The 27124-nt window shown below is 52.1% G+C and overlaps 9 protein-coding genes across 9 annotated transcripts; 4 read left to right on the plus strand and 5 right to left on the minus strand.

Moving 5' to 3' along the window:
* Positions 1 to 245: 245 nt before the first annotated feature.
* CC1G_12388 (endoglucanase-4) lies at positions 246 to 1767 on the minus strand (the record flags this gene model as incomplete). Its single annotated transcript, XM_001834716.1, has 2 exons — positions 246 to 1418; positions 1477 to 1767. 2 exons carry the CDS (start codon positions 1765 to 1767, stop codon positions 246 to 248), a joined length of 1464 nt encoding a protein of 487 aa, XP_001834768.1.
* Positions 1768 to 4617: 2850 nt separating this feature from the next.
* On the minus strand, positions 4618 to 5944 carry CC1G_12389 (hypothetical protein; the record flags this gene model as incomplete). The annotated part of the gene is made up of 4 exons (XM_001834717.2): positions 4618 to 4665; positions 4720 to 5186; positions 5239 to 5398; positions 5447 to 5944. 4 exons carry the CDS (start codon positions 5942 to 5944, stop codon positions 4618 to 4620), a joined length of 1173 nt encoding a protein of 390 aa, XP_001834769.2.
* A 1333-nt stretch (positions 5945 to 7277) lies between these two features.
* Positions 7278 to 9544, plus strand: CC1G_12391 (O-methylsterigmatocystin oxidoreductase; the record flags this gene model as incomplete). Its single annotated transcript, XM_001834719.2, has 10 exons — positions 7278 to 7512; positions 7597 to 7735; positions 7765 to 7802; positions 7870 to 8020; positions 8102 to 8250; positions 8439 to 8668; positions 8732 to 8898; positions 8963 to 9067; positions 9127 to 9408; positions 9478 to 9544. The coding sequence occupies 10 exons, from the start codon at positions 7278 to 7280 to the stop codon at positions 9542 to 9544; spliced, it is 1563 nt and encodes a 520-aa protein (XP_001834771.2).
* A 594-nt stretch (positions 9545 to 10138) lies between these two features.
* Positions 10139 to 15012, plus strand: CC1G_12392 (hypothetical protein; the record flags this gene model as incomplete). Its single annotated transcript, XM_001834720.2, has 11 exons — positions 10139 to 10148; positions 10510 to 10587; positions 10637 to 10815; positions 11081 to 11135; positions 11269 to 12347; positions 12400 to 12763; positions 12815 to 14151; positions 14221 to 14378; positions 14448 to 14577; positions 14702 to 14930; positions 14996 to 15012. The coding sequence occupies 11 exons, from the start codon at positions 10139 to 10141 to the stop codon at positions 15010 to 15012; spliced, it is 3636 nt and encodes a 1211-aa protein (XP_001834772.2).
* Positions 15013 to 15168: 156 nt separating this feature from the next.
* On the minus strand, positions 15169 to 16761 carry CC1G_12393 (ubiquitin conjugating enzyme E2; the record flags this gene model as incomplete). The annotated part of the gene is made up of 6 exons (XM_001834721.2): positions 15169 to 15843; positions 15964 to 15994; positions 16151 to 16184; positions 16246 to 16278; positions 16336 to 16517; positions 16624 to 16761. The coding sequence occupies 6 exons, from the start codon at positions 16759 to 16761 to the stop codon at positions 15269 to 15271; spliced, it is 993 nt and encodes a 330-aa protein (XP_001834773.2). The 3' UTR covers positions 15169 to 15268.
* A 1387-nt stretch (positions 16762 to 18148) lies between these two features.
* Positions 18149 to 20011, plus strand: CC1G_15397 (hypothetical protein; the record flags this gene model as incomplete). The annotated part of the gene is made up of 7 exons (XM_002910073.1): positions 18149 to 18172; positions 18224 to 18333; positions 18383 to 18647; positions 18708 to 18823; positions 18880 to 19021; positions 19071 to 19505; positions 19559 to 20011. 7 exons carry the CDS (start codon positions 18149 to 18151, stop codon positions 20009 to 20011), a joined length of 1545 nt encoding a protein of 514 aa, XP_002910119.1.
* A 227-nt stretch (positions 20012 to 20238) lies between these two features.
* CC1G_15398 (hypothetical protein) lies at positions 20239 to 21225 on the plus strand (the record flags this gene model as incomplete). Its single annotated transcript, XM_002910074.1, has 3 exons — positions 20239 to 20632; positions 20658 to 21033; positions 21084 to 21225. The coding sequence occupies 3 exons, from the start codon at positions 20239 to 20241 to the stop codon at positions 21223 to 21225; spliced, it is 912 nt and encodes a 303-aa protein (XP_002910120.1).
* A 1913-nt stretch (positions 21226 to 23138) lies between these two features.
* Positions 23139 to 24737, minus strand: CC1G_12302 (hypothetical protein; the record flags this gene model as incomplete). The annotated part of the gene is made up of 1 exon (XM_001834723.1): positions 23139 to 24737. The coding sequence occupies one exon, from the start codon at positions 24735 to 24737 to the stop codon at positions 23139 to 23141; it is 1599 nt and encodes a 532-aa protein (XP_001834775.1).
* Positions 24738 to 25082: 345 nt separating this feature from the next.
* CC1G_12303 (hypothetical protein) lies at positions 25083 to 26417 on the minus strand (the record flags this gene model as incomplete). The annotated part of the gene is made up of 1 exon (XM_001834724.1): positions 25083 to 26417. The coding sequence occupies one exon, from the start codon at positions 26415 to 26417 to the stop codon at positions 25083 to 25085; it is 1335 nt and encodes a 444-aa protein (XP_001834776.1).
* Between the last annotated feature and the right edge of the window lie 707 nt (positions 26418 to 27124).

Here is a 27124-nt window from a genome sequence, read left to right on the forward strand (position 1 = left end):
AAAAGACGATGTCGCATATCGAGTGGTGGATGGAGGTGATAACCAGGCCACGAATCAATCGCGACAACACCAATCCACCCAACACCGATAACAAACACCGAGGATGGGGGGTGAATCCGATGAAGGACAACAGTTCAAATCTCCATCAATAAGACGAACACGTCACAACACCAAGAAAACCCACCCCCAACTCGCACGAAGCGACACACGACCTCTGGATCAACCAAGAGATACAGAATGTGCACTTAGAAGCGCGAGAACCTCCTCATAACCCGGCTGTGCCTCCTCCCAACGGGGAGGGTGTACTCAGCGTCGTCAGCGGGGACGGCAGCAGAGGGCTCAGAAGCAGCGGGAGCGGTAGGTGCACCCTGAGCAGCAGTCGACGAGGGACGCCTGATGAACTTGGATCGGCGACGGCGCTTGCAGGTGTCGCCATGAGAGGGTCGTCCACCGTGACCGTGACTGGGCTTCTGGGGAGCGGGAGTGACAGCGGGGACATCATCGGCGCCGTCATCGACAGGGGAAGGAGATGGGATCGTTTCAGAGGACGTGAAAGGTCGTTCTGGAGCTGCGTCAGAGGGAGATGGTTCTGCGGGAGCAGGAGCAGCTTCAGTGTAAGGAACGTCGACGGGGGAGGAGGTTGGTGCGGCTGGTTCAGCCTCGGAGGAAGAAGGGACAGGGTCGACGACGGCAACCTGCGTGGTGGGTGCAGCAGGGGAAGGTTCAGCTGGCGCCTCCTGGGAAGGAGAAGGCGTCTCAGCAGGTGCGGATGGGGCACCCTCAGCACGCGAAGAAGTGGTGGCAGCCGCGTTGGAAGTGGATGGCGTGGCAGCAGGTGGCGCAGGAGTGGAAGGCTCGGCTGTTGGGCTGGCAGCACCGCCGTTGTTGACAGGTGCAGTTGCCGTGGGCGCAGCAGGGGCCGACGACGTGGTGGGTGCAGGAGCAGGAGCAGGGTTGGCGTTACCACCACCTCCACCACCTGCGAGCTTGGCGACAGCGGGACCAGGGAAGTCATATTTGGCGACATTGCCAAACGCGTTCATGAGGATACCGGGGTGGTTGTCGGTGTAAGCACCAGGGAACGAAACGAGTTCGTCACCAGAAGGAGCACCGGTACCCGAACCACCAACTCGAACCTGGGAGCACGAAGGGTAGAACTCGGCACCGCCTTGGGACATGGCGACATGGAGAGCGATGATTTCGTGACGGATGAGGTAGTTTCCGGGTGCGAGGTTGGAGGGGATCTTGGCGGTAGCAGGGGCACCGTCAGCGACATCAGCTTGGTACCACCCTCCGTTGTCCTTCAAGGCCTTCTGGTCAATCTTGAACCATTTGGCGTTGGCAGAGTCAAATTCGGAGCAGGGGGTGGAACCGCAAGAGGCCATGTAAGTGATGAGGGGTCCGACTCGATGGGGCCACTGATAAAGAGGCTGTTAGTGAGGTCGAATACGAATCGAGAGGAGATAAGAGACGTACGCTTCCCCAGTTGAATGCAATCTCGTCGCCTGGGTTCACATCTGCAACCTGGCTAGCGCGTGCGGAGTTGGTACCACAGCTCATGGCAGGGTTGTTGGCACCCTTGACTGGGCTGGTATCCTCGACTTGTCGAATGATAGAGGAACCAGGATCACGGAAGCCTTGACGAGGCTCAGGGCCGGTGTATTTCTTGCCGGCGATAGTGATATCCCTGACGACTCCATGGGCGGAGACGAGGGAAGGAGCCAGGAAGAGAGGAAGAAGCGTGAGAAGCGTCGAGAGCTGCATCATCGTGTACGTCGTCGGTGGTTAGCGTGCGAGACGAAAAGAGTCGAGGGTCGAATGAACGAGTCGGTCTACGCGCAGCGCAACCGAGACGCTGGGGAACGGACGAGTCGAAGAGAAAGAAAGGGAGGAAAAAGAAGGGACAGTGGCTGAAGGCCAAAAACCAGGAAACCGAGAGTGGGCGGTACGGTTGCGGTTAAGGCCTGGCCACTGCATGTCGCACCCTCTTTTATATGAAAAACAGGAGGACAAATTCAGACAAACGAAAAAGGGATACTCCAAATCGCAATATCCGATCGAGAACGCCAAGAACACCGGATGCACGTTTTTATATTGACCCGACGATCTCGTCCCGTTTCGGTCCCTCGATTCCCTCGCAACAACCTTGGCAACACCCGACTCCGGGGCAGGCACCACCCTCAGAGAGCGGGGTGACTCGTCTTCACTCACCCAGAGCAATCGAAAAATTCACAAAAATACCCCGAAAACAACGAAGATCGAGCCGCACAGAAGTATGAAGCGATTATTTTCCAAACCCATGTGCGATTGGAGCTTCAGTGAAGTATCTCGGGCCCATCGTGGACGATTTGTGGAGTGGAATTGAGGACTAGGGAGCTAGTACGGTAACCCGAAATCCGATTCTCGTAAATGAGTGAGAAAATCGAAGGCCTTCCAAAAGCTAAGTTTCGAGGGACACGGAGAGGTATACGCTCAAACGGCCAAAAGGTAGACGTCTACTATGATTACCGAAATTGCACGTTTGAGGGTCGCATTATCGTAAGAGGTGGGGACTCTGGACTCGCAGAATGGCAGATGGCAGCACTTTATTTTTCGGATTTCGGACCCCTTCCAAGGAGATGCAAGTTGCAACCGCAGCTGTCTCCATACCTACCCTCCGATCAGATAGAGGAAGCGGGTGTATCAGGGTGTTGTATCAGCTGTACGCCTCAGTTGAATGGACGTTCCATTCCAGAGGACTTGTGACTACTATCTACACACAATCAACACCCGGCGGCTATCGCCATACACCATGCACAGTCCCCTACATTCATCCAGCATACATACCGTTTCCATGGTACCCAAAATTCTTGACTCGGGTTCCACTTCAATATTATCCACACCCTTCTAAGGGTGGAATTCCCCGAAATTGCAGTTGAAGAAACGCCGTTAATCAAGAGCATCAAGGATAATCGATAAGGTTTAGAAGGGGTCTCAGGAACGTACTATCTATACCGTTATCAGCCTTCAGGGTTCCGCCTCGAATGCTCAGTCCCGTTTCCTTTCCCACCGAAGCTTCAAAGCTGTTAAGACTTCAAGTCCGATGTAGTAGACGTAGGGATGGACGATATTAAACTTGGAGAGAGCAAGGAAGAGAGGCACAGAACTCTTCTACTCGAGTATCCCTCGATGGCCTAGGCACAGAGCGTTGGCATAGACTTCGAGTACGTAGATATAGATGATCGTATACGCAGGAATCATCCAAAATTGATTCGTGTGAAGTCCAGCCTCTCTGGACAACCATCTAATCGCCGCTTCATCCCACATAACCTCAATCCCCGGGTTCGATCCTCGTGAAACCATCTTCATCTTACCCTCTTCTTCTTTTTTCCCTGCATCTTTTCCTCCTTTCCTAGACATTCTCAACATACATCCCAAGTCAACCCATAGCGACCATAATGACCGTCACCCGACAAAGATCCCATTCACTACCCTCGACATCACAGAGGATCGCCCATCTGATTGACATAACCGCCGATGATCAGAGGAGTTAGCGCCGGTGCCCCGGTGCCTGACTGCCTGACCATGGTCCGGCGGGGACAGTGGACAAATCAACAACCTGGTCCCCGACAAATCAACAATCGCCATTTGAATTCAAATCGGCGTTACCCCCTCGGGGATGTCTACACGAATTTGAATCGATGACACACCGCCTGCTTGAGCAACGTTGAGTTGTGTTCCGGTATTTGATTTCGTATTGGTTTCAGGGAGGTTCGAATTTCTGGATTCAGTAGTAGCAAGTCGTTGGACGCTTGTCGGCTGGGAAGTGGTGCAATCAACGCAGACTCGTCGGTGTTGGCTGAGCATCCTGGACGTGTAAAGAGTTCGAACCCGTCAAGTAACAAATCGTCTTACCGGGAGGATCATGAGGCGAAAGAAAACGAGGTCTTCAGCGCTAATCATATGAATAACCTCGAACAGCCCCATACGAAATCGATAAACGGACCAACAGGTTGGGTCACATTTTGCGCCGTGACAAACCGGAGGCGTCAGCAGGCGATTGGCGCCCATCCAGCCTCTCTCGTTCAACTACATTCTCGCCTGTCGCCCTCGTCCTCCAAAGACGTTCATACGCGGAAACAAGCTGAGGACCTGAAGCACGTTACCGATTCGTAGATTTACCCGACCCAATCCCAACCTGTCCAAATGTGAATATTTGACCTCGTCGAATTTCAACACAGATGTGCCACAAGCGGTCACCACAAGTGCCACCAAAGAGTGAAGGTCGGTCATCATCCGGGAGCTGTGCTCTCGGGAGGTCCAAGGGCGCTGAGAGACTTGAGCCGAGCGTTGGGCGGGACCTCAGGCGGTGTGCGAGACCTTGGACTTTGACGTGAGTGATGGCGTGCTTGAGATAAGGCCGGAGCTTGGAAGAGGTTGGCGAAACGTTGGACGGATGAACGTGATTGCTGGGAACGAGAACAAGAAGACGAGCATTGATTAGAATAGCAAGTGGATACGAATACAAATAATGCGATGCAATAGTTGTGCAATAGTTCTGAGAAAGTAGTCAGGATTCAGAGCTTTCCTGAGGATTATACCGATGCAGAGTCTTACAAGGAACAAGGAGAGCAATAGTTAGGGAGGAGTCTGGCAAATGACCTTATGGTGGTTCCAATCCGCTTGCTACATCCATCCAATCAGCCCCAATCAACATAATCCAAGCTAATATCCACTCACCTGACATGTCTTGGAGCAATAAACCACGTCTTTACATTTGCTACACTTCAAAAACATCGAGTCCTTGACCTTCTCCCCCGGTTTCAACCTCGGCTCCTCGTTGTTACACGGCCAATAATTACACCTCACGGTGGGATCACTCCAGTGCTTCCTGACCAACCATGATTCCGCTACGAGCGATACGGACTTTTCGAGGTCAAAGACGCAGCAATCCTTCGGGCGATGGCAACCGGGCGAATTGCAACCTTTTGGGAAGTCGTGTGTGAGTGAAGGAGGAGGAACGTTGTCAGGGTGGGTGAAGACGGCACGGGGAATGGCATGTGAGTTGAGAGGGTAGAGGATGACGAAAGGCGGTACGTAGCCAACCTCGGGGTCACCGAGGAGAGCGCGGAAATTCTGGTCAACTTGGTAGAAACATGGTGTACGCCTATGCGGGTTTTGGGACGGCCCTTGATCGATAGCTTGGACTTAAGTTCGGGTCAGTGGAAGTAAGGGGTACGGTGGGTATGAGCATCGTACATCGTTCAGTGATTTCCTCCTTGCTCCATTTTCCTCTGCTCAGGCCAACCCAGAAGTCGCAGGCCGCATCCATTTCCTCCGTCGACCAGTCGACGAGTAAGACAGGGATGTCTCCGCCCCCAAAGTCTCTGAAATTGCGAAGAAAGAGGATATGGTGCATCTGGAGGAGGATAAATAGGAATCTCCAGCTGCGCCAGTTGGTGCTCACCGTCGACATGAACGCGAATGTAGCCCAGTATTCGATGCCCGAGCCATCTTCTCGCTTCTTCTCAAGCCAATCCCAGTGACTCTGCAGGCCATAGACCTCGAGCCGGAAATCCGCACAGAACATAGGCAAAAGCCTACACGTGTCCACGGAGCGAAAATACAAATTTTTAGGAATCCAGGGCCGTTTAGGATTCCACGCGATGAGACGCCCATTCGGGATCCTGCCGTCACCCACTTTCTGTCGGACGGCCGTAGTACCCGTGGCGACGCGTCGATACCACCTGCGATAGGGCGATTCGTTGGGCGGTTTAGCGGACGTCGAAGGGACGTCGTCGCCGACTTTGGCCCAGCTGGCCTCCATGAGGTTGAACAGCTCGTCACGCCATTGCTCGACCCTCGAGATGCCCCATTCGCGCAGGACCATAACCGAGTCCTTCATAAGCGGCGCGTGTGATGTGACGCATTTGGCGTAGTCGAAATTGACATTGTGGGTCGACATTGCTGCGGTTGGGGAGATGAAAACTGACAACAGGTCTCATTTCTGAAAACTCGAGGCGCGGTGCGCTAATTTGATCCACCCACGTGCGTGTGTGACAGAGCGTGACGGACGCGAAGCGTGACATCCACATTTGGGCATTTGGTCTCTATCGCTCATCCCTCCTTGTGAAGCTTCGAGGAGTGCTGAGAGAGCTCAAGGAACTAGTTATCCCTTAACTGACCACCAGAATGGCAGAATATCAATCATGACTGACTTTTTACTCTGAATTGAGGATTGAGATCATCCGCCTTCTACAGGTGCCAGTCTCCTTCGAACCTTCTTGGTTCTTCCTCAACTTCCACCACCAACGTTCTGGCAAAGAAACGAACAAAACGGTGCGCATCGTCGAGATTCTAGCGAACGGGACGGGCTGATGATTTTCAAGCTTTCCAGCTGTTACTACGCCGACCAGATATTTTGAAAGTCTAATATTAGGCTTGAGAGTTTGAAATGCAGACGTCAAAGAAAGAGAGGTAAACTTGGATACCATTGATAAGGAACCGAGCATGGTACCTCTGGATTGAATTCGCCTACTCTTTCGGGCGATATTTCTGCTCAGGGTCCCCCACATGCCCATGGCCGTCCCCCCAAACGACGGCGTGGTATGTACTTATTCTTTCAGGTGGACGAACAGCTGACTAGTAAATAAAGCCTGATAGGCTATCTTCATCGATAGCTATCAGCTTAAGCATAGTCTGTCACTCCACCCCTTCCTCTTCTCAGAAGGCTCAGAGACCTAACAGCATCACGATGCTAGGCGAGCTCTGGCGGGCGACGGCATCTTCTTGGCTGGTTGGTGACGCTGTATCCATGGCGTTGGTCTACACTTCCACAAACCCGACCTCTCCGGGCTCCTACTGTATGTCTGTCAGTTAAGACGGGTGAATGGGAGCCCTGTGGCGTAATTCCCAATGCCATTCTCTGTGTTTGGGACAGAATATCGCGCGAGCTAGCCAGTCCGAGTGACCCAAACAGAGTTTGAATGTCTATACATATGAGTGAGTGGTTCCCCCGATTTGTTATAAAAGGCTTTCATTATTGTTCCTGATTATTTCCCATTCGCCTCCACGCTATGATTAGAGTCTGTCGCCAGGGACTCGCGACCCTGTTCGTGCTAGAGCAGTCGGCATTTTGCCAATTCTAAACGGACACAAACGGGGTTAACCCCAACTTGTGCCAATATAAGTATACTCAATCGCGAGCTATCGGCAGAAATTCCCCAGCTTCCCAGTCGACTTGCGTTACTCCGACCTCTGCGACGCGTCGAGTTCTCGGTTAGTCCGACCCGTCAGCGATGACCTCTTTCCTCGCTTCCCTCCTTCCTCTACACGTATATGGACTCCTCTCGCTTGGCGGCTTGGTGCTCTTGCGTAGGATTCTTCGCCGGGGAAATCAGGGCAGGGCTTGGAGAAATCCGAATCGCCTGCCTTATCCTCCTGGGCCCAAACCTCGACCGGTTATTGGGAATCTTCTTGACCTCGCACGCGATAATGAATCCTCGGCTTATTACGATCTGGCACAGAAATATGGTCAGTGCCCATTGGTGCATTTGTTGTCCTTGATCTCTCACCCCCGTCTTTGACTAGGCGACTTGGTTTACATGACGGTTTTAGGGCAACCCTTGCTGTTTGTCAACTCGTTTCAGACCGCAAACGACTTGTTCGAAAAGAGGTCCGCGTATTACTCTGGGCGCAGGCGATCTATTATGATTAACGAATTGCGAGTTCTCTCTCTCCCTCGCATCTTTGTCTTGTGCGTCCACTCACTGAGACCTTTTACAGACAAGACTGGGACTGGAGCTTCGGACACATGCCCTACGGTGAGATCTCGCAGAAGTACCAATTTGCCAGCGTCGCTTGTCCATTCATTTTGTACCATGACTCCAGGCGAGAGATGGAAAGCCCATCGTAAGATGTTCCATCAAGAGTTCCAACAGGTCGCTGTCCCATCCTACTCCGCGACGCACGAGCACCAAGCCAAACTCCTTGCCCGAAGGCTGCTACGATCCCCTCAAAACCTGCGGGATCACCTTCGACTGTCAGTTTGCCTCCGTAACCGTCGATCATGCTGTCGTTGCTGACATCTAGCCCTGTGTGATTGATACACGGATATTAACAGGAACGCCGCTGGAGTGACCATGGGAGTTGTCTATGGGATCGAAGACAAGAATGAGAGCGAGAGGTTTATTACCGTCGCGGAGAAGGCACTCGAGGGGATGGCGAAAGCGGCTAAACCTGGCGAGTACTTGGTCGAATTTTTACCACTGTGTGAGTTTACTTTGTCATTTCGGAGAGATGCCAAAATGACTTAAAGGGCATACTACAGTGAAATACCTACCGTAGGTTGATCGATGATCGTCCAGCTTTGCTAAAAGAGAAAAATCTGATCGTTCAACCTAGCGAGTGGTGTCCCGGATCTGGTTTTCTCCGCCAAGCTAAAGAATGGCGGCGTGCAGTGTATTCGATGCGAGACGCGCCATTCGAAATGGTACTCCGAGCGCTGGTGGGTATCTCTGTGGTCGTCTGGACAGGTCAGATGCTGATATTTCTGAAGGCGTCTGGAACAGCTCAACCCTCCTTCGTATCCAATCTCATTTCCAAGTGTGAGAACAAGTCTGACCGTAACTCTCAATTGGAGATCATCCGGAACTGTGCTGGATTAGCCTATGCAGCGGGAGCGGAAAGTGTAAGTCTCTTACCATCTTTGTTAAGAGCTCTTCGCTAACGGTGGACTTTCGTTGCTTAACAGACGATTTCGAGCCTGACGACGTTCATCCTAGCAATGGTCCTTCACCCACACGTATCCGCTCGAGCCCAGGCAGAGCTGGATGAAGTGGTTGGGCATGGAAGACTACCTCACCAACGTGATCGAGCGTCTCTTCCGTATATGAACGCGATAGTTAAAGAAGTGTTAAGGTTCGTATCCGAAAGCGTGTTCGTATGCTTGATGCCCAGAAGTATAACTCACTTCTTCGGATAGGTGGAATCCGGTTGCTCCGTTAGGACTTCCGCACATGCTATCCAAAGATGATGAATACAACGGATATTTCATCCCTGCTGGAACGTTGGTAATTGGGAATACCTGGTCAGTATCACAGCACTCACATCCTATCCCTGTAATTTTCTTACCCTCCGCTTGGAAAGGACGATCCTCCACGACCCTGAGATCTTCCCAGATCCCATGTCCTTCAACCCCGACAGGTTCATGCAAACCTCTTCAAATGACGACCAGCAATTCGCCTCGTGCCACCCTCTCTCCTCTGCCTTTGGATATGGCCGGAGAGTGTGCCCTGGTAGATTCATGGCTGAACAACAACTCTTCATTACTATGGCTACGATCCTTAATTTGTTTGATATTTCGCCTGGATTGGATGAGAATGGGCGACCGATACCTGTGGAACCGAAGTTTTCCTCGGGGATGATTAGGTGCGTCTTTTCTCTTTCTGAGCTTGGGGAGGCAGGACAAACTAAAGCTGGGTGCGGCTTTCTCAACAGTCATCCTCTACCGTTTGCGTATACCATTAAACCCCGTGGGGAATACGTCCATGAACTGCTGGCGTAGAAATCAAAGGTTGGATTGGACGGGTTATGCAACCTGTCCTTGATAAATAAATATATTCTCCGTACTTTAAACGATCCGCCTCCGCTTCGCTTGGGTACCGCACACATATGCTTCTAATCTACGCACAATCACTACGTGTCCATTCTCAGCAGCATAGGAGACTGCAGTTCGTCCATTCAAGCACCTGAGACCACTGTCTACCTTCCCCGACTGAAGGAGTAGGTCGACGATGTCCTGATTACCACATTCCGCGGCATGCATTAGGGTAGAGAGACCCCTTTTGTCGGTGCAGTTCACGTCAATTGCTTCGCAACTAAGAAGTCGTAGGACCGCAATGTTATGGTCGTGGCACGATGCCCACATGAGTGCCGTTGTAAAAACGGACACTGATGCGCCTTGATGGACTCATCCCGTATATTCAGAGGTATTTTCTTCTAGAGAAAGCCCTTCCTTGATGGCCTCAAGAGAATGGGTTATCTGACTAAGATGTTCTGTGGTATAACTTAAGGAATGCTTCGAAACACGATCTCGGATTTACCGCAGGGTCATTAAGCGCTTTCGGATAGATCCAGGAAAGTGGGTGTGTTATGGGAAATGCGTGGACGTGCGCTAAGTAGGTGGCGTTGTGGTTTCAATAATATTAGTTCTGGCGAGCATACGTATTAACATCTCGCTGCACCAATGTCCTGATTCCCAGCCTCTTGAGGGTTCCGAGGGCGCTTAAACACGGTTAACGGCCCGTGCCCTGATGGCGCATCACATTCCCACGAGCTGATCTCGGCGCCTCAGCTGTCCCAGAGCGTGAAGCTTGAGCCTGAACCACGCGCTACTCACAATTTCTGATCGACCTCGCTTTTCTTGAAATCTAGAGTCTGAAGAAGTTTATAACTTTTGAATCGATTCTGAATAGGCAATAGGGATTCACGAAATCGTGAATCGCAAGCGACGTTAAACTGCTTGTTCAGTTGTCCACGACTACAAACCAGCCCGTATGCGAGAAGAGCAAGATTCTGCATTACCTGGGTGGGAGGTTCTTCCAACTCGTACGTGTTAAGTGATATTATCTGACGATAAGTCCCTGAATCCCTGTAGAGCGAGCTGGTTCAGACATCGACGATGAGGACGACGACGACGACGGTGAGGATGACGAAGAGCAAGTCGACCAACTAAGCCCGCCGAGGCCAACACAATATACTGGAAAGCGGCCCCTTTATCGTCCATCGTTAATGAAAAGGCCACCCGAGAGCCAGATTGGGGGAAGATCCAACACTGTAGGCGGCTCTGGAACCGGGATTGTGGAAGCCATTCTGCAACAGCGGGCAGAAGCGTCCAGTCCGACTCATATTAGCCGGCCTTCGTCGGCGAGCGCGAATCGCGTTCGGGATCAAGTTCCTTTGGTGGAGCAACGGCCGTTGAAAAGGCAGAAGACATTGGATAGCGGTGAGCTTCGGCATTTTCTTTCCGTGTCATGGTTATAATGAATTTGCAGGTTCTACTTCTAATCGCCTCAACCCTTCTGCCGACACGCTGTCACAGCGTGAACGTGCACCTGTTGCATCGACCTCTTCACAGCGACAAACTGCAGCTAATGGTAGGTTGGTGATTCTAAAGCCAGTCATCTCGTTTGACTAGGTCGCTTTCAGGCTCAAACCCACAATCGGACACGAACTCAACTCGGAAACCACGGACAAGCCATATTGTGCTCGAGCTGACTGACGATTCAGGCGATGATGACGAGCCGGCTACGGTTGTCACTGAACACGACTCGTCCCCTCAGGACCACCCTTCGCGAGCTCATCAGACTGCACGAAAGTCAACTGGCAAAAAACGTGTTCCCCCTTCTGCCAAATCACTTGGATCTGAGGCCGCTCCGTCTGCAAGCTCTGCATCGCGACCACTACTGGCAGAGAATCCATCTGCTGGCTCCAGTCGCAGCTCACCCAGTGGTTCGACATCTACTGAGAAACAACCGAGAAGAACCTTAGCAAGGAAGTCGACTGGAGGTCCTAATTATGGCCGGGTTCGTCGACTGCGTCCAGTTGTTGCTCGTCCACGTCCATCTGTTACCTCAACCTCGAATGCTTGGACCGGGCCTTCCACTGCCGATCGTACTCGGCGTTCCCCTAGCGTTATCTGTATATCTTCCGACGAAGATGAAGCTCCCCTTCTACCTCGCCCTTCCACTACTAAAGTCAAGAAACCTCCCCCGAGAAAGAGCGACACAGGTAAACAAGCCGGGCCATCAAGTTTTTCTGCTCTTTTCTCCCCTGCTAAGAAGACAACAAATGGCGCTGGAAGAGAAGGGAGCCAGGGATGGGATAATTTCGCTGCAAGCCTGAACAACGCCCTACAGCAGCAGCAAGGTACTAGCGCCAATCGTCCCAGCATAAGATCTACAGACCAACCCGCCGACCCCGGGCCCTCCACATCAACCACACGCCGCCCCGCCAGTCCAGCCAAACAAACAACGCTGGATGGCTACGTTCAATCGCGACCTAGTAGTCCGACCAAGCAAAGCACGTTGGATGGCTTTGTTGCATCACGACCGGGACCCATTTCAAGGACCACCAACGAGGGAGATGCCACAATGGCGTATACGCCGTCCGATTTTGATGGAAATCAAGACGAGTATGCCCCTCCCGAACACCACGTAATTGAACCTGACATGCGGGGCATGGAAGAGGCTTTAGGTTTCAGTGTAAGTGCCTTTGCGAGGAGCAGAAGTCGCGCTGCGACGCCGACCGAGGCAGGGCCGAGCACCGTGAAGCAACAGCCGTTCTCTCCTGCTATCGCTGCAGACAAAGTATGTTGTATATCTTATTCTCAGAGGAGGCTCGCTGACTGTATCCTTTCAGAAGGGAAAACAGCGAGCAGAACGACAAATGGATGTCGCAGGTGCATTCACACAGAACGCCGAAGCTCAGAGGTCCAAGAAGGAGAAGAAGAAGGTCAAAAAGAAACGGCAGTCAGTTGTGCCTGTGGTCAAGCTCTCTGGCTTTGGATCCAAGGACGATCCATTCACGCTGGATGATTCTGACGACGATGCTGGGAAAGCCTCTGCAACTGCTCCAGTGGGAGGGGTGTCGTGGGCAGAGTCTAACTTGAACCCCCCTTCAACAGTCACCGCCACTGCCACTGCGCCATTGCCTCCCCTTCCTGTCCGACCTCCGGCCCCACCACCGACTTTGGTAGCCACCTCTTCGACCACTGCCACCACAGGTACGGCCAGGGCCAATGCCACTGCTATACTCTCTGACCCACATGTTGCAGGTGGAACTAAAGCCCCTGCACTCGAACCTGCTGTCTCCACATCGACTGCTATCGGCTCAAGCGTGAAGGATGCCTCAAAGGGATCCAAGTTGAAGGAGCTATTAGAGCAAGAGCGCAGTCGCGTTGCTGCTTCCACCCCTGTCCCCATTCCTCGACCGGCTTCTCAGGCCCCTGTGACACCTTCGATTGCGTCTGTGCCTCTAGCACCCACTTCCAACCCCACCGTCAGCCCCGATAAAAGCTTCACCGAAACCCGCGGCGGTGAATCCCGAGGTTCATCTGAAGAACAAGAGAGCAGGGACACTTCGGCCAAGAGTACACCATCTTCAGCTGTGGTTTTGCCGTCGTCAGCGACCAAGGCCGTTCCTGTACTGGGAACGAGCATGACAACTGCTGTGGGCGTGCATAGCCGGGAGGAAGGGATGGAGGATGAGGATGATGATCTTCCTACGCTTCCATTGACTGGACCTGAAGAAGTGGGCACCAGTGATGAGAATGCCGCTATGGAGGTTGACGACCTGTTGGTACCTTCACGGCAATCGTCTGCTGAGATTGAGGACATCACGGTCGCCCTTGGAAGCCAAGATATTGCGAACGGAGAGCCCAGTCGACAACCCTCTTCAGATGAAGATGAAGGGTCACCCTCCACACCAGAAGACCAGGACAACAGTGAATTCGATGTTGCTAATGACGAGGACGATGATGATGAACTGGCCCTTGTTCCTGGCCAACCACCTCCACCTCTCGAATCCAAGACCGCGCGCATTGAGAAGTTCAAGGCCGCAGCGGTGACGACACCAGCACGTACAGGCGCGTCCGGATTCCAACAGCTCACATTCCACGACTACCGCCTCCACCTCCAAAACACCCCTTTCGAGGTCTACTACGCACGCGACCTTCCCCATTCTCTTCAAGACGGGATTAACAACACGAAAGACATGCACCTCCTCGCCGGTATGCGCGACCTCTTCAAAGCCTTCATCCAAGAACACACTGTGCAAGACGAGCCCGACGCTCCTCCCATCGACATCATCAACAACATCGACGACGAGCCGGCCCCGCCCTGGGAGTTCCACTACTCGAACCAGATGTGGCATTCGGACAATGTTCCCCCGCCTGACGTGAAGAATCTCGAGGGGTGCGATTGTGTAGGCAGGTGCACCAAGTCGTGTGCGTGTCTGAGGAGGCAGAAGAAGCTTTTGGACCCAGAAGGCCCGCCGGGGCAAGTGAATGATTTCATGTATGACAAGAAGGGGAGGTTGAGGCATCCAGAGTTCCAGGAGCCGATCGTGGAGTGTAATGCGCTTTGTGGGTGCGATCAGGACTGTGTCAATCGGGTGGGTCTCTTGTGTTGGTTTAATTCTTTCTGCGGACGGTAACTAATGATTGGCGTTCTTGGATAATAGGTGGTACAGAATGGGAGGAAGGTGCAGGTCTCCATTCAGAAGACCAAACATAAAGGATGGGGAGTGTTCGCTGGTCCAAAGAAGATACCCAAGGGAACATTTTTGGGCGTGTATTCTGGCGAGCTGTTGACTGATGAGGAGGGTGACGAGCGTGGCAAGTGCGTTGTTTTTGCTCTCAATTGCTCTCTCGATGCGGAAGTCTGATTGAACGCTCTAATCTCGCTCAGGGTGTATAACAAGTTCGGACGCACATACCTGTTCAACCTTGACTTTTGGTTCCTCAAAGCGAATTTGACACCGGAAGAAGCAGAGGAATGGGACAACAAATACGTCGTGGATGCGTTCAATGTTGGGAATGTACGTGGAAACAATCGTGTCACAAGTAACACTACTGAAACTTGGCATACAGTTCACTCGCTTCCTGGTACGTTTGTCGTCACTCCTTCCATTCTCGTAGCCTCAGCTGATGAACGAAATCTAGAACCACTCCTGTGACCCCAACTGCAAGATCCACCCATGCTTTATCAATGAGGCGAACAAAGAGAAACCCCTCCTCACCGTTTTTACCGACCGCGACATCGACCCTTACGAAGAGATCTGCTTCAACTATACTGGTATGGATGCGGATGAGGCAAAGGCGAGGGTGAGCGAGATGGCAAAGACTGACAAGATTTATGAACCTTGCATGTGTGGCGCGAAGAATTGTTGTGGTGAGCGGTCCCTCGTTTGTTTAGTTGCGCTATACCGTTTCGGTGACTGATTCTCTGGTCATTAGGTGTTATGTTCGAGTAGATGAATGTCTATTAATATATTTTCTAATCTTGATGCAAGATAGAACAACGAAGAGCAAGAGCTTCTCTTTCCTTGGGTCGTGTCCAGACTCGGTTCACGTCCGAGTCTCAAGTTTTAGCCTCACCTCCTGTATACCAGAAACAACGGCGAGACCAAGAAACACTAAGCGGATGATTGATGCAACTAGCAAAATAATGAGGAGAGAAGAGATAAAGAATACAACGCGGAACCAAACGCGTTAAATACGAACAAGAGGTCAATCGATCTCAATAACTTCCCTTTCCCCAGGTGCTACTCGTCGTCGCTTTCTATTCCTCGACGGCGCGGTATCATTCCCAACGATACCTGCCACCTCGTTCTCGGAGTCAGAGTCTAACAGCTCTACAACGACGGGCTGTTGGCGCCTTGGTTGTGAGGAAGAGGAGGAAGCCCCTGTCGATGCGGACGTGGATGTGGCAGACGCGGACGGTCGTTTGCGCTTGGATCTCGAGCTTGGTGCGACCGCATCATCGTCAGAGGACAGGTCTATCACGACAGGCGTCGAGGAGCCTGATGGAGCAGCAGAGCTCGATGCTGAAGCCGGGGTGGATGCAGAGCCCGACGTCAAACCCAGTGAACGCGCAGCAAGGGATACCGCTGCGCCTATCCTTGAGGCACCTGAACCCGAGGCTTGGTGTGATGACGTTGTTGCACGGGCAGGTGCTGCAGGTGGTCTGGAGGCTGGGGGCAAGCCTGGCTTCGGCTTGGGTTTGGCGTACATCGCGGTCCATTCACGTGCCGTCGAATCGTGTTGCTTTCGATTTCGCGTGTATTGTGTCGCAATTGAGGGGACTAAAGGGACAATCAGCCAAGGAGCCTCGGAAATTGGTATACAAGGGCGTACCAAGCGGGTCTCCTGGTTATCGAGAGGGGGCAGTTCCAATTCGCGTCAGCATACAGGGGACGTCAAACAGCAGTCTAAGCCGTAAATAGATGTCACGCACTAGGATTGGGGTCCGTTAATAAAGAGGATAAAGAAAGCATCAGCTTGAATAATGATAGAGCTGGTGACCAGTTGTTTTTGAGGATGTCGATACAAATGTTGCCGCTCTCTGAGATCTGTCCAGGAAGGCAGTCGTTACGGTCTGCCATGGCATACAGACATCGATTTGCGTACGTTCATGTGGTATATCCTGGTGGAGACGTTGGTTATTAGAAGCGCAATTTGCACTGCACGCGGCCAGGGCTACTCACTTCGTTTTGAACATCGCCTTGGGAGCAGAGAACCTGGGCGAACGGTGCTCAATGTAAAGTCATTGTAAGAATTCTATGGCGAGAACTCACGGATAATCCGAAGGCAATATGACCTCTATGTCGAACAATCCGCCCTCGTAGACGCTTCCCTCGGGCCCGGGTATTGTGCCCTTCCACACGTGAACATTGTCTTCGCTCGGTGCCAGCTTCATGCCACCCAAATCTTCCTTCTGTATATCGGCAATTTCACGATGTATGCGCTTCATCGTCATCTGTCATTTGAGGTCTTGTGAGCCAGGGTTCTCTTCAAGGGTCAGCAGAAGCCGTCTCTCAAATCCGAGATGTCGACCGCATGAAGTTAGGGGATTCTAGACGTACAGCCGAGGCAGGTCGTGGTGGCATATTGTTCTCGTCGTCGTCGTTGAGCAGCTGGCGGTCGAGTGAATTTGGCAGGGCAGTGGTGGTGGTCAAGTAGGGAAAGTGGCCTCGCCGTAATTGGCCACCACGCTCCCTCATGCCGATGATGCCGTCATCAAACTTTGATCAGACTCCCATGCTCAGGTCCGGCTTCATAAGTCCATCCCTTGGGTAGGCTCGTGAACCAGCTCGGTTCTGACGAAAGAGGGTGATGGGATCACTTATCCACTGATGGTGCCCGCCAAAAGTAGCTATTCGTAGGGCTGTTTTAACGGAGGATCGTAAAACAGTGTAAAAGCGATCTCGCCTATCGGCAGATCGTACGTGTCCACGAAATGAGAACCGACCTGGCTCGGACAGACGAGCTGTTCAAGAGCTGTTCGTTTGGCGGACGGACTGACTGATGGCCAGTTCATCAATGACGAGAATCGGTATCGGAGAGCTTGGCGTCGACCCTCGGTTACTGTTTGGACTAGTCGTCGAGTAGTCGAAGTCCGACTTCACATCCCATTACCTCTGCGCAACCTGTACGGTCCCTCGACGAAAACAAATTTACTATTAAATGTTATCCTAACCAGAAGCACGTTGAATGGAGACCAGTCTCCATCAAAATCTGACGAATTGCAGAGGGACTTCCAAGTTCAAGTAGTTTTCATTATAAATTCATCGACGATCGTTGGTTTACGGGTCATTAGACCTGGCCACCAGACCCAAAGGGTATTGGAGTATGAGAGGACTGATTTAGTAGATATCATCTCACAATGTCTGTGGGTGTATAGTAGACGACTAGTACCGGGACTAAGAACTCAGGCCTCAGGGTCAATGCTTCAAATTTCCGTGCTTCCAGATCTCGATTCTCGCTCGAGTTTGGGCGCTAGCCGGCCTTAAAATTGATTAAAAAGTTCGATTTTTAATCAATTTTAACACAATTTTAACTTTCCACTGGCTTTTGTGCTAACCGCCGTTTGATAGGGCCTCAAAGTCAACCATACGACTTGTCAGTCTCCGGAATTTGACCTTCACTGAGGGTTCTTGGAATTCGGACAGCCGTATACACAACTACAGCCTGTAGGGGAAGTATCTTGCACTCTCATGACGCGTTACAGATTACAAAAACTGCCCAATATTGTTGACCTTGCATAATTCAATGAATCCTCTGTATCCCGAGGCCTTCAGCGCGTCGCGCGACGATGAGCCGGATAGGGGATGGGTGCCCTATCTGGGAAGTGAATTCAAACTCCGCATTTGCGACGTTGATTCGAACCTTGCGCTCAACGTGCGTGGCCATGTATCAGCTCAAGCTTCGTGAAAACCTCTCCATCGCGATTTGAATCGGTCTGAACGATGCCCCGCCTGCATAGACAATGTCTTAGACGTCCAAAGCAAATAAAAGAGCAATGGAAGACCCCTTTTCGCCGTCAAACCGACATTTCGACAACTACCGTGACACCCCGCCACATCTCGAACTCTACAGTCGCGTAACAGAATGGGTATCAAAGGCTTTTGGAACGTAAGTCGTCACTCTTACTATGTGCCATATGACCGCTTATCCATTTCTTAGCTTGTATCTTGGGTTGGGGAACAACGCTCGTTCGTCGAATTTCTGACAGTTGAGGGTATGCGGTGCAAGGAGCAGCGTGGAAATGATATGGTGGTTGGGGTAGATGCTGAGTGCGTAGCCTTTTTTTCGATTCTTTCAACTCTAATTAACGCCTCCTAGGAGCTGGATGTATGCAACGGAAATGGCAATAACACGCTCCATCCAACGAGGGGCCTCACTAGCCTCACTCGGCAAAAACCCGGCCCTCTTTCTTCTCTTCAAACGTCTGTCACTGCTGGCCAAATCACCTGCAGTCTTTATTTTCGTATTCGATGGTCCGCATCGCCCTTCCGTTAAACGAGGAACATCCGTCCGACCGGTAGATCATTGGATGGTGGAAGATTTTGAAAGACTTATTTCGGCGTTTGGATTCTACTCGTTCAAGGTACGTGTATGATTGGCTCAAATTTATATGACCTGTCGACTTATTTGCCACTGCCAATAGGCTCCTGGGGAAGCAGAAGCGGAGCTCGGTTGGTGGAGTGACCAGAATTGGGTTGACTTCATCTGGACGGAGGATAGTGATGTATTCGCATTTGGCGGCCTAAATGTCTTACGAACGTGAGTACTTCTATTGTTATGAGTGCTTCAAACTCCTAATATATTAGCATTGCTAGCTCCCGTCAAGAATCGGCCGATGAACTTCCCACCACGGTTGATGTTTTCACGGAGGGCATGTTGAAGGAGAAAAGCGATGGGGTTTTTGACCGGGGAGCTTTTATTTTACTTGCTATACTTCTCGGCGGGGACTACGAACAGGTGTGTGTCATTTCCCTGGCATGAATTTCCTTGTGTTCATGTTGCATAGGCCGGGTTGAAAGGCTGTGGTACAGCAACAGCCATGGACCTCTGCCGGACATTGTCTATTAAGGCTTTGTACTCCACAATTGACGACCTGCATCCCGCGCAACATCGCAAGTACCTTTCCACCTGGCGTCAATGCCTCCGGGACATCCTGTCCAAGAACCCAGAAGGAACACTCCATCGTCGCCAGCCCAGCCTCGCTTCCAACATAAGCACTTCGTTTCCTAGTCTCAAGACTATCAACCTATACACCTACCCAACCACCTCCAACACTTCCGACAACCCATACTCGCCTCCAAACCCTGCTGAATGGCTTTTTAAGCTCCCGGATACAGCTGCTTTGTCTGCAGCTTCCTGGGAACTTTTCAACTGCCATGAACCGGTGTCCCTCTGTCGGAAGTACATTTGGCCAGCCCTCGCTACGCGGCAGTTGTGTCAGGTAGGCTGTCTGTGTTTACGATTTGTAGGTAATTGATGGAGCTTGCTTTACAGGTAGCTGTAGCGCAGTCCCTTTCTCTTTCCGAGGGCATGGGTGTCAGTTCCATCGCACACATCATCACCTCGAAGAACAAAATCGGGACCACCACCTCCTTGGACGACTATCAGATCGATGTACGCCCAACGTCCGCCGTTCGTGCAGCTGTCAACGTAGTCATGCAGAAGCTCCATTTGGACCAACCACCACATCCCGTCGACTTTGTTTTCCCTATCCGTTTTTGGATCCCCGGCCCTATTCTCGAGAATGTGGCACCTGACAAAGTTGCCGACTTCTATCGCTCTCGCAGGCGCTCCCGTCGGGTTCCAATTGAACCATACATCCCAATTATGGTGTTTCCTCAACCCGTCACTGCACCAGGCAGCACACCACTTACTATACTGTCGTCGTTGTCATCGTCTCCTGATCCTCCTTCATTGTCCGATATTTTGAAAGATTTAGGTACCTAGACCTCTTCTTCGCTCCCTTGCCTTCTGGTAGCTTGTGTGTATGTTTTCTGGTCAATTTAATGTGATCCGTCATTAGCTTTGAACTTGACCCTGAGCAACTGTCCGAGGATGGTGGATCCGATGAATCTGAGACATGGAATTTCAAGATGAGCTGGCTAATTCCCTGTTGGCTCCTCACGTATACAACTGTGACAATTCTCGATACTGTTCTTCCACTTGCCCATGCTATGCCGCCTATCCGCACACAGGACAATGTAGAGCCAGCCAAAAATCAAACCCGAGGGAACCGGAAACCAAACATCCCTCGCGGTAACTTTGAAGAAGTCAACGCACGCTGTCAACGAGCTCAGGAGGAAGGCGGCAAAATCAAGGCCACCATTGACTCTTATCTCGGTCACATCCGGCGTGCTCAAGGGTGGCTAGCACCCATCGTTGCAGAGGAGAAGAGACGGGCGATGGAGTGGGAGATGGAGAAAACCCAACATTGCATCAATGAGGCACCAACCACGGGCAGGAAGAGTGCAATGCCGGAAGACATGCATTTGGCTTTCACCGATGAGCCTCGTGAATGCACGCCGCAAGCAATCCGAATGTCCTCCATATCCGCAACCAAGTCCACCTGTCAGCGCATTTAACAGATTCCCAGCACCACCACACCCGTATCCACCTGTCTATCATCAAACTCCTGCTTCCGACACGCCATACAACTCAGTACTGTCCCACCCAGTGCCCTTGTATCAATCAAACACCGACAAGCGTCAAACCATCCACCGAAAACCAAACCAGCCGTCCCCATCCCCTCCTACTGTCACAGTATTCAACACTCAATCCCTCGTCATTATTCCAGAAATCCGTGGGATGGGTCCTGATGCATGGCGCCAGGTTGTGAGAGATTGGGACTTCCCTGATCCTTCTCGTAACCATCGTCGCCCGCTCAAAGAGCTGAGCAAGGGAGATGTCCCCCAGAAGCAACGCCAGCTCTACCACCTCCGGAAAGTAATTGCTGAAGAGTTCATCAATGTGTACGTCTCATTGCTTGTTTGACGTCAGAAGACTTACCTTCCACGCACAGCTACGCTTGTGATGAGGCAAGATTCCTTGCTGACTACCCTTCATATGTGAAGGGATGTACCCCGCTCTTCAACGCCATCCGCAAGAAGTACCAGGAAGCGGGTACTGTGGCTCGAAGAAATCGAGGCCCTCATGTCTACTAGTTCTAATATTTACTACTTTTTCAGTCCTCAAATTACTTTATACATCATTGTCTAGTAATTAGAATAGCCTATCGATTGACTGCTAATACTAATTGTGGTTTGGACTCCAATGGATTCGGCGAAGGAGTTGGAATTTATGACATACCTCCGAAATCAAGAGTCGAAGCAACTAAGCCCGCCCGATGGCCTCAACGCCTACGTTGGAGGAGCTCCAGAGGGCGAGAGATACCCATGCTTACATTTGTCCAGTCGTCGGTTATATGCTCTCAGGCGTGCCCAAGTAAAACCAACGCACCGCACCGTAAGTTCCAACGACCTGTTTTCGCAAAGTCAGTACTCAATGCCCCGAACGAGAACCCTTAAACCCACCCAGTCATTGTGTTTACTTGCTCTTACCGTAGTCAGGCGAACCCGAAACAACCGCGCTGCATTATTTCCTGACTCCGTGCACTGACTCTGTGCACTAGCTGGTCCTAGTTGTCGAAAGCCGAAAGTCAAGTCGCTATAAACAAATGGTTGAATTTCAGTCTATCGTTGAAAAGCAGCATAACACACCTAAAAGGGCGGGTGAATAGCTATGACCCCAAAGTCGTCGCTGGGCCATACAAATGCCGTCAATCGGCAAGCCAGAATCTGGAAACAGAGGGTCAGTATCATCCGTTCATTAGAAAGACAATCAACCAGGGGCTCACCTCGGTCGAGGGTCAAAGGACCATCTGTAGACCGTTGGAAATTGGCCAGTCCTAACGATCGCCGGTTCAGGCTCAATGAGGCATAGCATGTCGCGAAAAGAAAAACTACATGCTGACGTGCATGCAGCATGAGGTACCGACAGCGGGCAAAAGCGGCACACTCAAGCAAACGGGAGAGTTGGGGGTGAGTTCTCTGACGTGCAAGCGCTGAGCGTCGAGCGACTCGACATTCCGCCGCACCTGGGCCCTCTGGTACGAGGTCTGAAACCAGGTGCGTTGGAGCGGAAGCGCGACAGCGACGACGCGAGCACAACGTAGAGGAGAAAGTGGGGGCGGTGGGTTGCTTATATCCAGACCCAACGTGAAGGGTTGAAATCGAAATCTGGGAGCTACTGCTCCCGGTCGTTCGACCTCGATCGCGCTGGAAAGAAGCACGACTTATCTGGAGGGCAGCATTCAGTCAGATAAATGGGCGCTCTCGAGATGTCACGCACCGGGTGCAGTCCAATGTCAGCCAGCTCCTCCCAAACCAACCGGTAGCTCTCCCCTCCCAGCCAGAATCCACCCCGCCATCTCCGAATTCTCGTTCGCGTTTGCGCGCTCGACGTCGTCGTGCTTCGGTTGTCCAGTCAGTCCAGCGGGAGAGAGAGGGGTAGGCGTCAAATAGATCGGGACTGTGGACGGCGCAGCTCATTTAGATAAGAGGGGAAGCGAGCAAGCGAGCGTTGATTAATTTTGCTGTTGAGCGGTCAACGTTCGACGCCCGTTTGGGCAAGCCCAAAGACGCGTTTGGGCGCGGTGCCTGGCGCTCACGTGACAGATAAGATAAGATGTTGATAAGATGGCCCGAACGAACGGGCGATCAGCCCCGAGCTGATGACATCAACCGAACCGAGACCTGGCCCCACCAATGTACGACACGATCGAGGCCTGCCGCGCGGCCAATGGACGGCCAAGCGGCGGCCTGCCCTCTTAGGGAAGTCCCCCTGTTCCCAGGCTTAAAATCTGTGGCATAAGTGTCCCCGTTCTGACCAGTCGGTTCGGTACCCTCACCTTTTTGATTCTCCGACATCATCAATCAACACCACCATCATTCGGACTGAGGGGACCGAACCGACTGGTTCACGAGTCTATCCCTTGGGTATTTAATCGCCCTTCCAACAGCGACAACTGGTACGAAGGTTGTTATTCCGACTACGTTAAATAAGGAACACCAGATCCTCAAAACCTAAAAGCGTCTACAGGCTCTGCCTTCCAAACAAACTCGTCCTTCGGGAAGCCGGAGACATTGCACCCTTCCACGAACGCCCACGTCCTGTTGTAGGATACAAACGAGTAGACACGTCTGCCATCATGGCGAGAGGCCAGGAGCTTGACGAGTCTGTCAGGCTCTACAGGACGAGAGCCCCCGGGGCCGTTTTTCTTCGGGACGATGTCCAACCTCCCTAGTTTGGGTGCCAGGTCGGTGGCGGCTTCCAAGGCGGATTCGACCTCTAGAGGTAATTCGGGAAGAACCAACTCGCGAAGGTTCGGGAGTTGGCTCAGCATTTGAATGGTGACCTGTGGATTGACCCCCTTCAAATAGAGGGACTGAAGAGTTTCGTGGCAACGGGAGTTTCTGAGGAAGGTTGAGAGCGCTGGGACGATCTCTTCATCGTCCGCGACCGTGATCTTCAGCGACTTGATGGAGGGCGCCTGTATTCTCATCAGGTAGCCTGTGACATGAGAGGCTTTTCCAGTCATCCAGACGTGACGGACACGCGGAAACAGGGTTGCGGGGACCTCCTCTTCCCGAAGGTTCTGTTCAGAACGTGGGCGAAGGACAGCACCGTAGGCCCACGATGAAAAGCCTATTTGTTCGATGTTTGCGAGGAAGTATTTATCCGAAGGGCATTCCGCGATGAATGAAAACACTTCCAACACCCTTCCCCAATCCACGAACTCGAGGGTGCGCAGGCTGCTGGCGTGGGTACCAAGAAAATCCCAGCACCATCTTGCTGCAGGAGGGAATTCGAACATGTCCTCCGGTTCGTGCCAGGTTCCTGAATTCTCCATGTCCCCAACCACGACGTGGCGTAGTTTCGGCATCTCGAGGGTGACGTTCATCTCCCTGAACGTATCGACGATTTCTGTGCGTAGATCGCTGAGCTTGTCTATCATCGGCAAGGGGAGTGACGAGTTCTTATCGACACCTGCGGACAAGCAGCACTCGCGCAAGAGCGTTCCCATAATCTCTCCCGACCATCTTCGGAGCAAAGTGGCCAACTGGCGATACATCGTGTGTCTCAGTCCGAATTCAGGTCGCGCTTCCCTGCCACCGGCTTCCACGTAAACTACTGGCTGGATGTCGACGAAGAGGGGCAAGCTACCCGCTAAGAGCGAGTCCATGAACTTGGGAGGGAGACTACCCGAGTGCCGCTTGCCATACATGACCAACTCAGCGGACTGAATTGTGAGTCTGGTCCAAAGGCCGGGAGTAGAATAAACCACGTCCCGCCAGTGCTTGCAAACAGCGCCGATGTTCCATGGGGGAGCCCGTCTCGATCGATGTGACGGTGCCACGACCATTCCTTCTGTGGCACATACATGGGCCAGGATACGGCACAGAATCTCTGGAGGGATCCTTCGGAATGGCGACTGGGCGGATTTCAGCAGGTTCGTCCCGAGCTCTAGCAGGTGGACTTCGCGCTTCAATTCCTCCAGTTTCTGAGAAAGCGCATGGAGAGCGGTTGGAAAGGATTGTCGTTCAGAATCTGACACCTGCCCTCCCTGTCGAAAACGATCCAGCAGTTTCTGGGTGTCTGCCGGTGTCCAATCCATGAATAATGTTGAATGGTGAGGATTTGAAGGTCTAATTAGAGGAATGGTTTGCAATGTTCAGCACTTTTGAGTTGTGGAGATACGCAAGTGGTTCGAACCTTGGATGTTTGCGGTGTGGACGCGTTGCAGACTCGTGTGCTGGTGGTTCAGTGTGGGAAGAGTACAAGGTGTAACTCGAGTGGCGAGGGACCCTGTCCAGTTCTAGCTGAGTTCTAACATTTGTGATTGCACTGGTAGAAAGCACGTTTTAGCAACATGATTGCTATGTAATTTACAGAATTCCATGGAACGCACGTTGTGCTTACAGACTCAGGACCACCAGTGAAAATATAATATGACAGACGATTAGAAAATCGTGACGTGGGCAAGCTTGGGGAATAGTTGTCGGGTGACGACTGCTGCGCCTTCTTCAAGGTTGGAAGCCGGCTGGACCTTCAAGTCGGGGTGCGGGAGTAGATGTAAATCCCGAAGCTCTGGGAGTGGCCCGATTTCTTCGAGGAAAGGGATCATCGTGGACGAGTTCACCGTGAGGTACTTCGTATTGCAGATGACTATTGACCGCAAGCTTTGCCTTGAGCTTTTGCGGCGGGCGAAAGCAACGAGGGCGGGTCCCAGCTCTGCCCATTCTCCCTCCAACCATCGATCGCGTGACCAAGTACCGCTGGGGTTGATGGTAAGGTCGAGCCTTCGAAGGTGGGGGAGGTCCATCCAGGTCAGAAACGAGGTAATGGTGCTCGGTTGACCCGTGATCTCTAACTCTTCGATTGTGGGGAAAATAGACGACCCCGGACGCTCCCAATGTTCCACCGAGATGTGTTGGCTGGTTGAACGCCGTTTTATATCGATGCATAATCGTTTGAGGGCGGGATCTTTCACAACCTCGCCCCACTCCATTAGGAATACCGCAACGTCCGAGCAATTAGAGACAAGGCTGTCACGACCGTGCTGTATACTGACGACGAGGGTCTGTATCTGGTGTTTGTACTTGTCCATGAATGCGATAGTGTCTTCAAAGGTGCCGTGGTGGAGATGGTTGAACCTTTCCATGTAGCGGGGCAGGTCGTCCAACCACAATGTGTGCAAGGCAGGTAAGGCGACCGAAGGGAATCCCAGGAGAAAGTCCATCCAGTTAGCGCGAAGTGATGTGACCAAAGGGAATGAACAGTCGCCGTCATCCGTACGTGAAGGAAATAGGGTGCGAACGCAATAGGAGTCGAGTGCGCCGGTCAATCGATGTCTCTCCTTGAAGATCAACTCAAACAACCCCCTCCAGGCCTCCATACTTTTAGGGTGCGGTGGTTCCCTGTGTCCCTGAATATCTACGAGAAGCAGTGCGTCTTTCGAGCGCTCGAAGCATCTGGCAAGAAACCTCGAGAACTTCGACCTTGAAACCCGCTCTTCTTCCCGTGTGGCCTCCAGAATCCCAAAGTCGATCACAACTCGAGCCCAGAGGTGAGGCGATGTGTCAAGGACATATCTCCAGGATCGGCAGACGCGGACTATGCTATTCGTGTGCTCTATATCCGAAAATGCGAGATGTAGTTGGATGTAGCCAAGTGAGTCGAAGATGTTTTCCAAGATTTCATAAGGGAGTGGTTGGGTGGCTATCCCGTCGTTTGATGGAAGAAGGGCGTTTGTTTTCCCGTGAATGTCTGAGGAAGAGTCAGGGCGAGTCGCCATTTTCGTCAGAACGACGAGGTTATGAGCTAGGAGAAGTACTGGTGTCGGTCCTGTCGGAGACTCGGCTGGCTCGGTTGGCGCTAGAATCCCACGCCCCTGGCGTCCGCCAAATGGGGTCACAAAGCCCCTGTCCATTCCAGGGACGTAGGCGTACCGAGTCTCAGGTTTCCCTATCACCCAGCCGTCCTCCCTATGCAGTTTATGTGATCAGCGTCTTTGGAGAAGAAGTGGAAGATAGAGCCTACTCTTCGGATAGACTAAGACAAGATCAACCGTGTCAACGCGCACCTGATTTCTGGCTCAGGGATATCGATGATCTAGGACCTTCTCGCGAGACTTCTCTCCTTCCTCTGAAGTCCTTGAATATAGACAACTCGGGCGACCAGGGTCTCTGTCCCAATGGTCAACCAGATTGGGCGTCTCCCCAGTTGGCCATCATTTGCGCTCGAGCTCTTTACAGTGCTATTTTGATCAGATCCATTCCTCTCGACCTGATGAAAAAAAAATATGGGTGAACCCTTTCTTCATCGTTTGAATTGGGCTGTTTCGTGCTATTTCAGGCTCAAGGGCCATTTGTTATGTTCTCAGTGTGAGATATTTTGAGGAGCAGATTAGCGCCCAAGGGACCGGGCCCACGATCATCCATCAATGCATCAATTTCCGGCTGACGCGTCAAGTCGGCACTTGGTCGGCACAGCAAATTAAAT

This window comes from Coprinopsis cinerea (genome assembly GCF_000182895.1).
Source record: "Coprinopsis cinerea okayama7#130 chromosome 12 map unlocalized cont3.12, whole genome shotgun sequence".
Taxonomy (NCBI): domain Eukaryota; kingdom Fungi; phylum Basidiomycota; class Agaricomycetes; order Agaricales; family Psathyrellaceae; genus Coprinopsis; species Coprinopsis cinerea.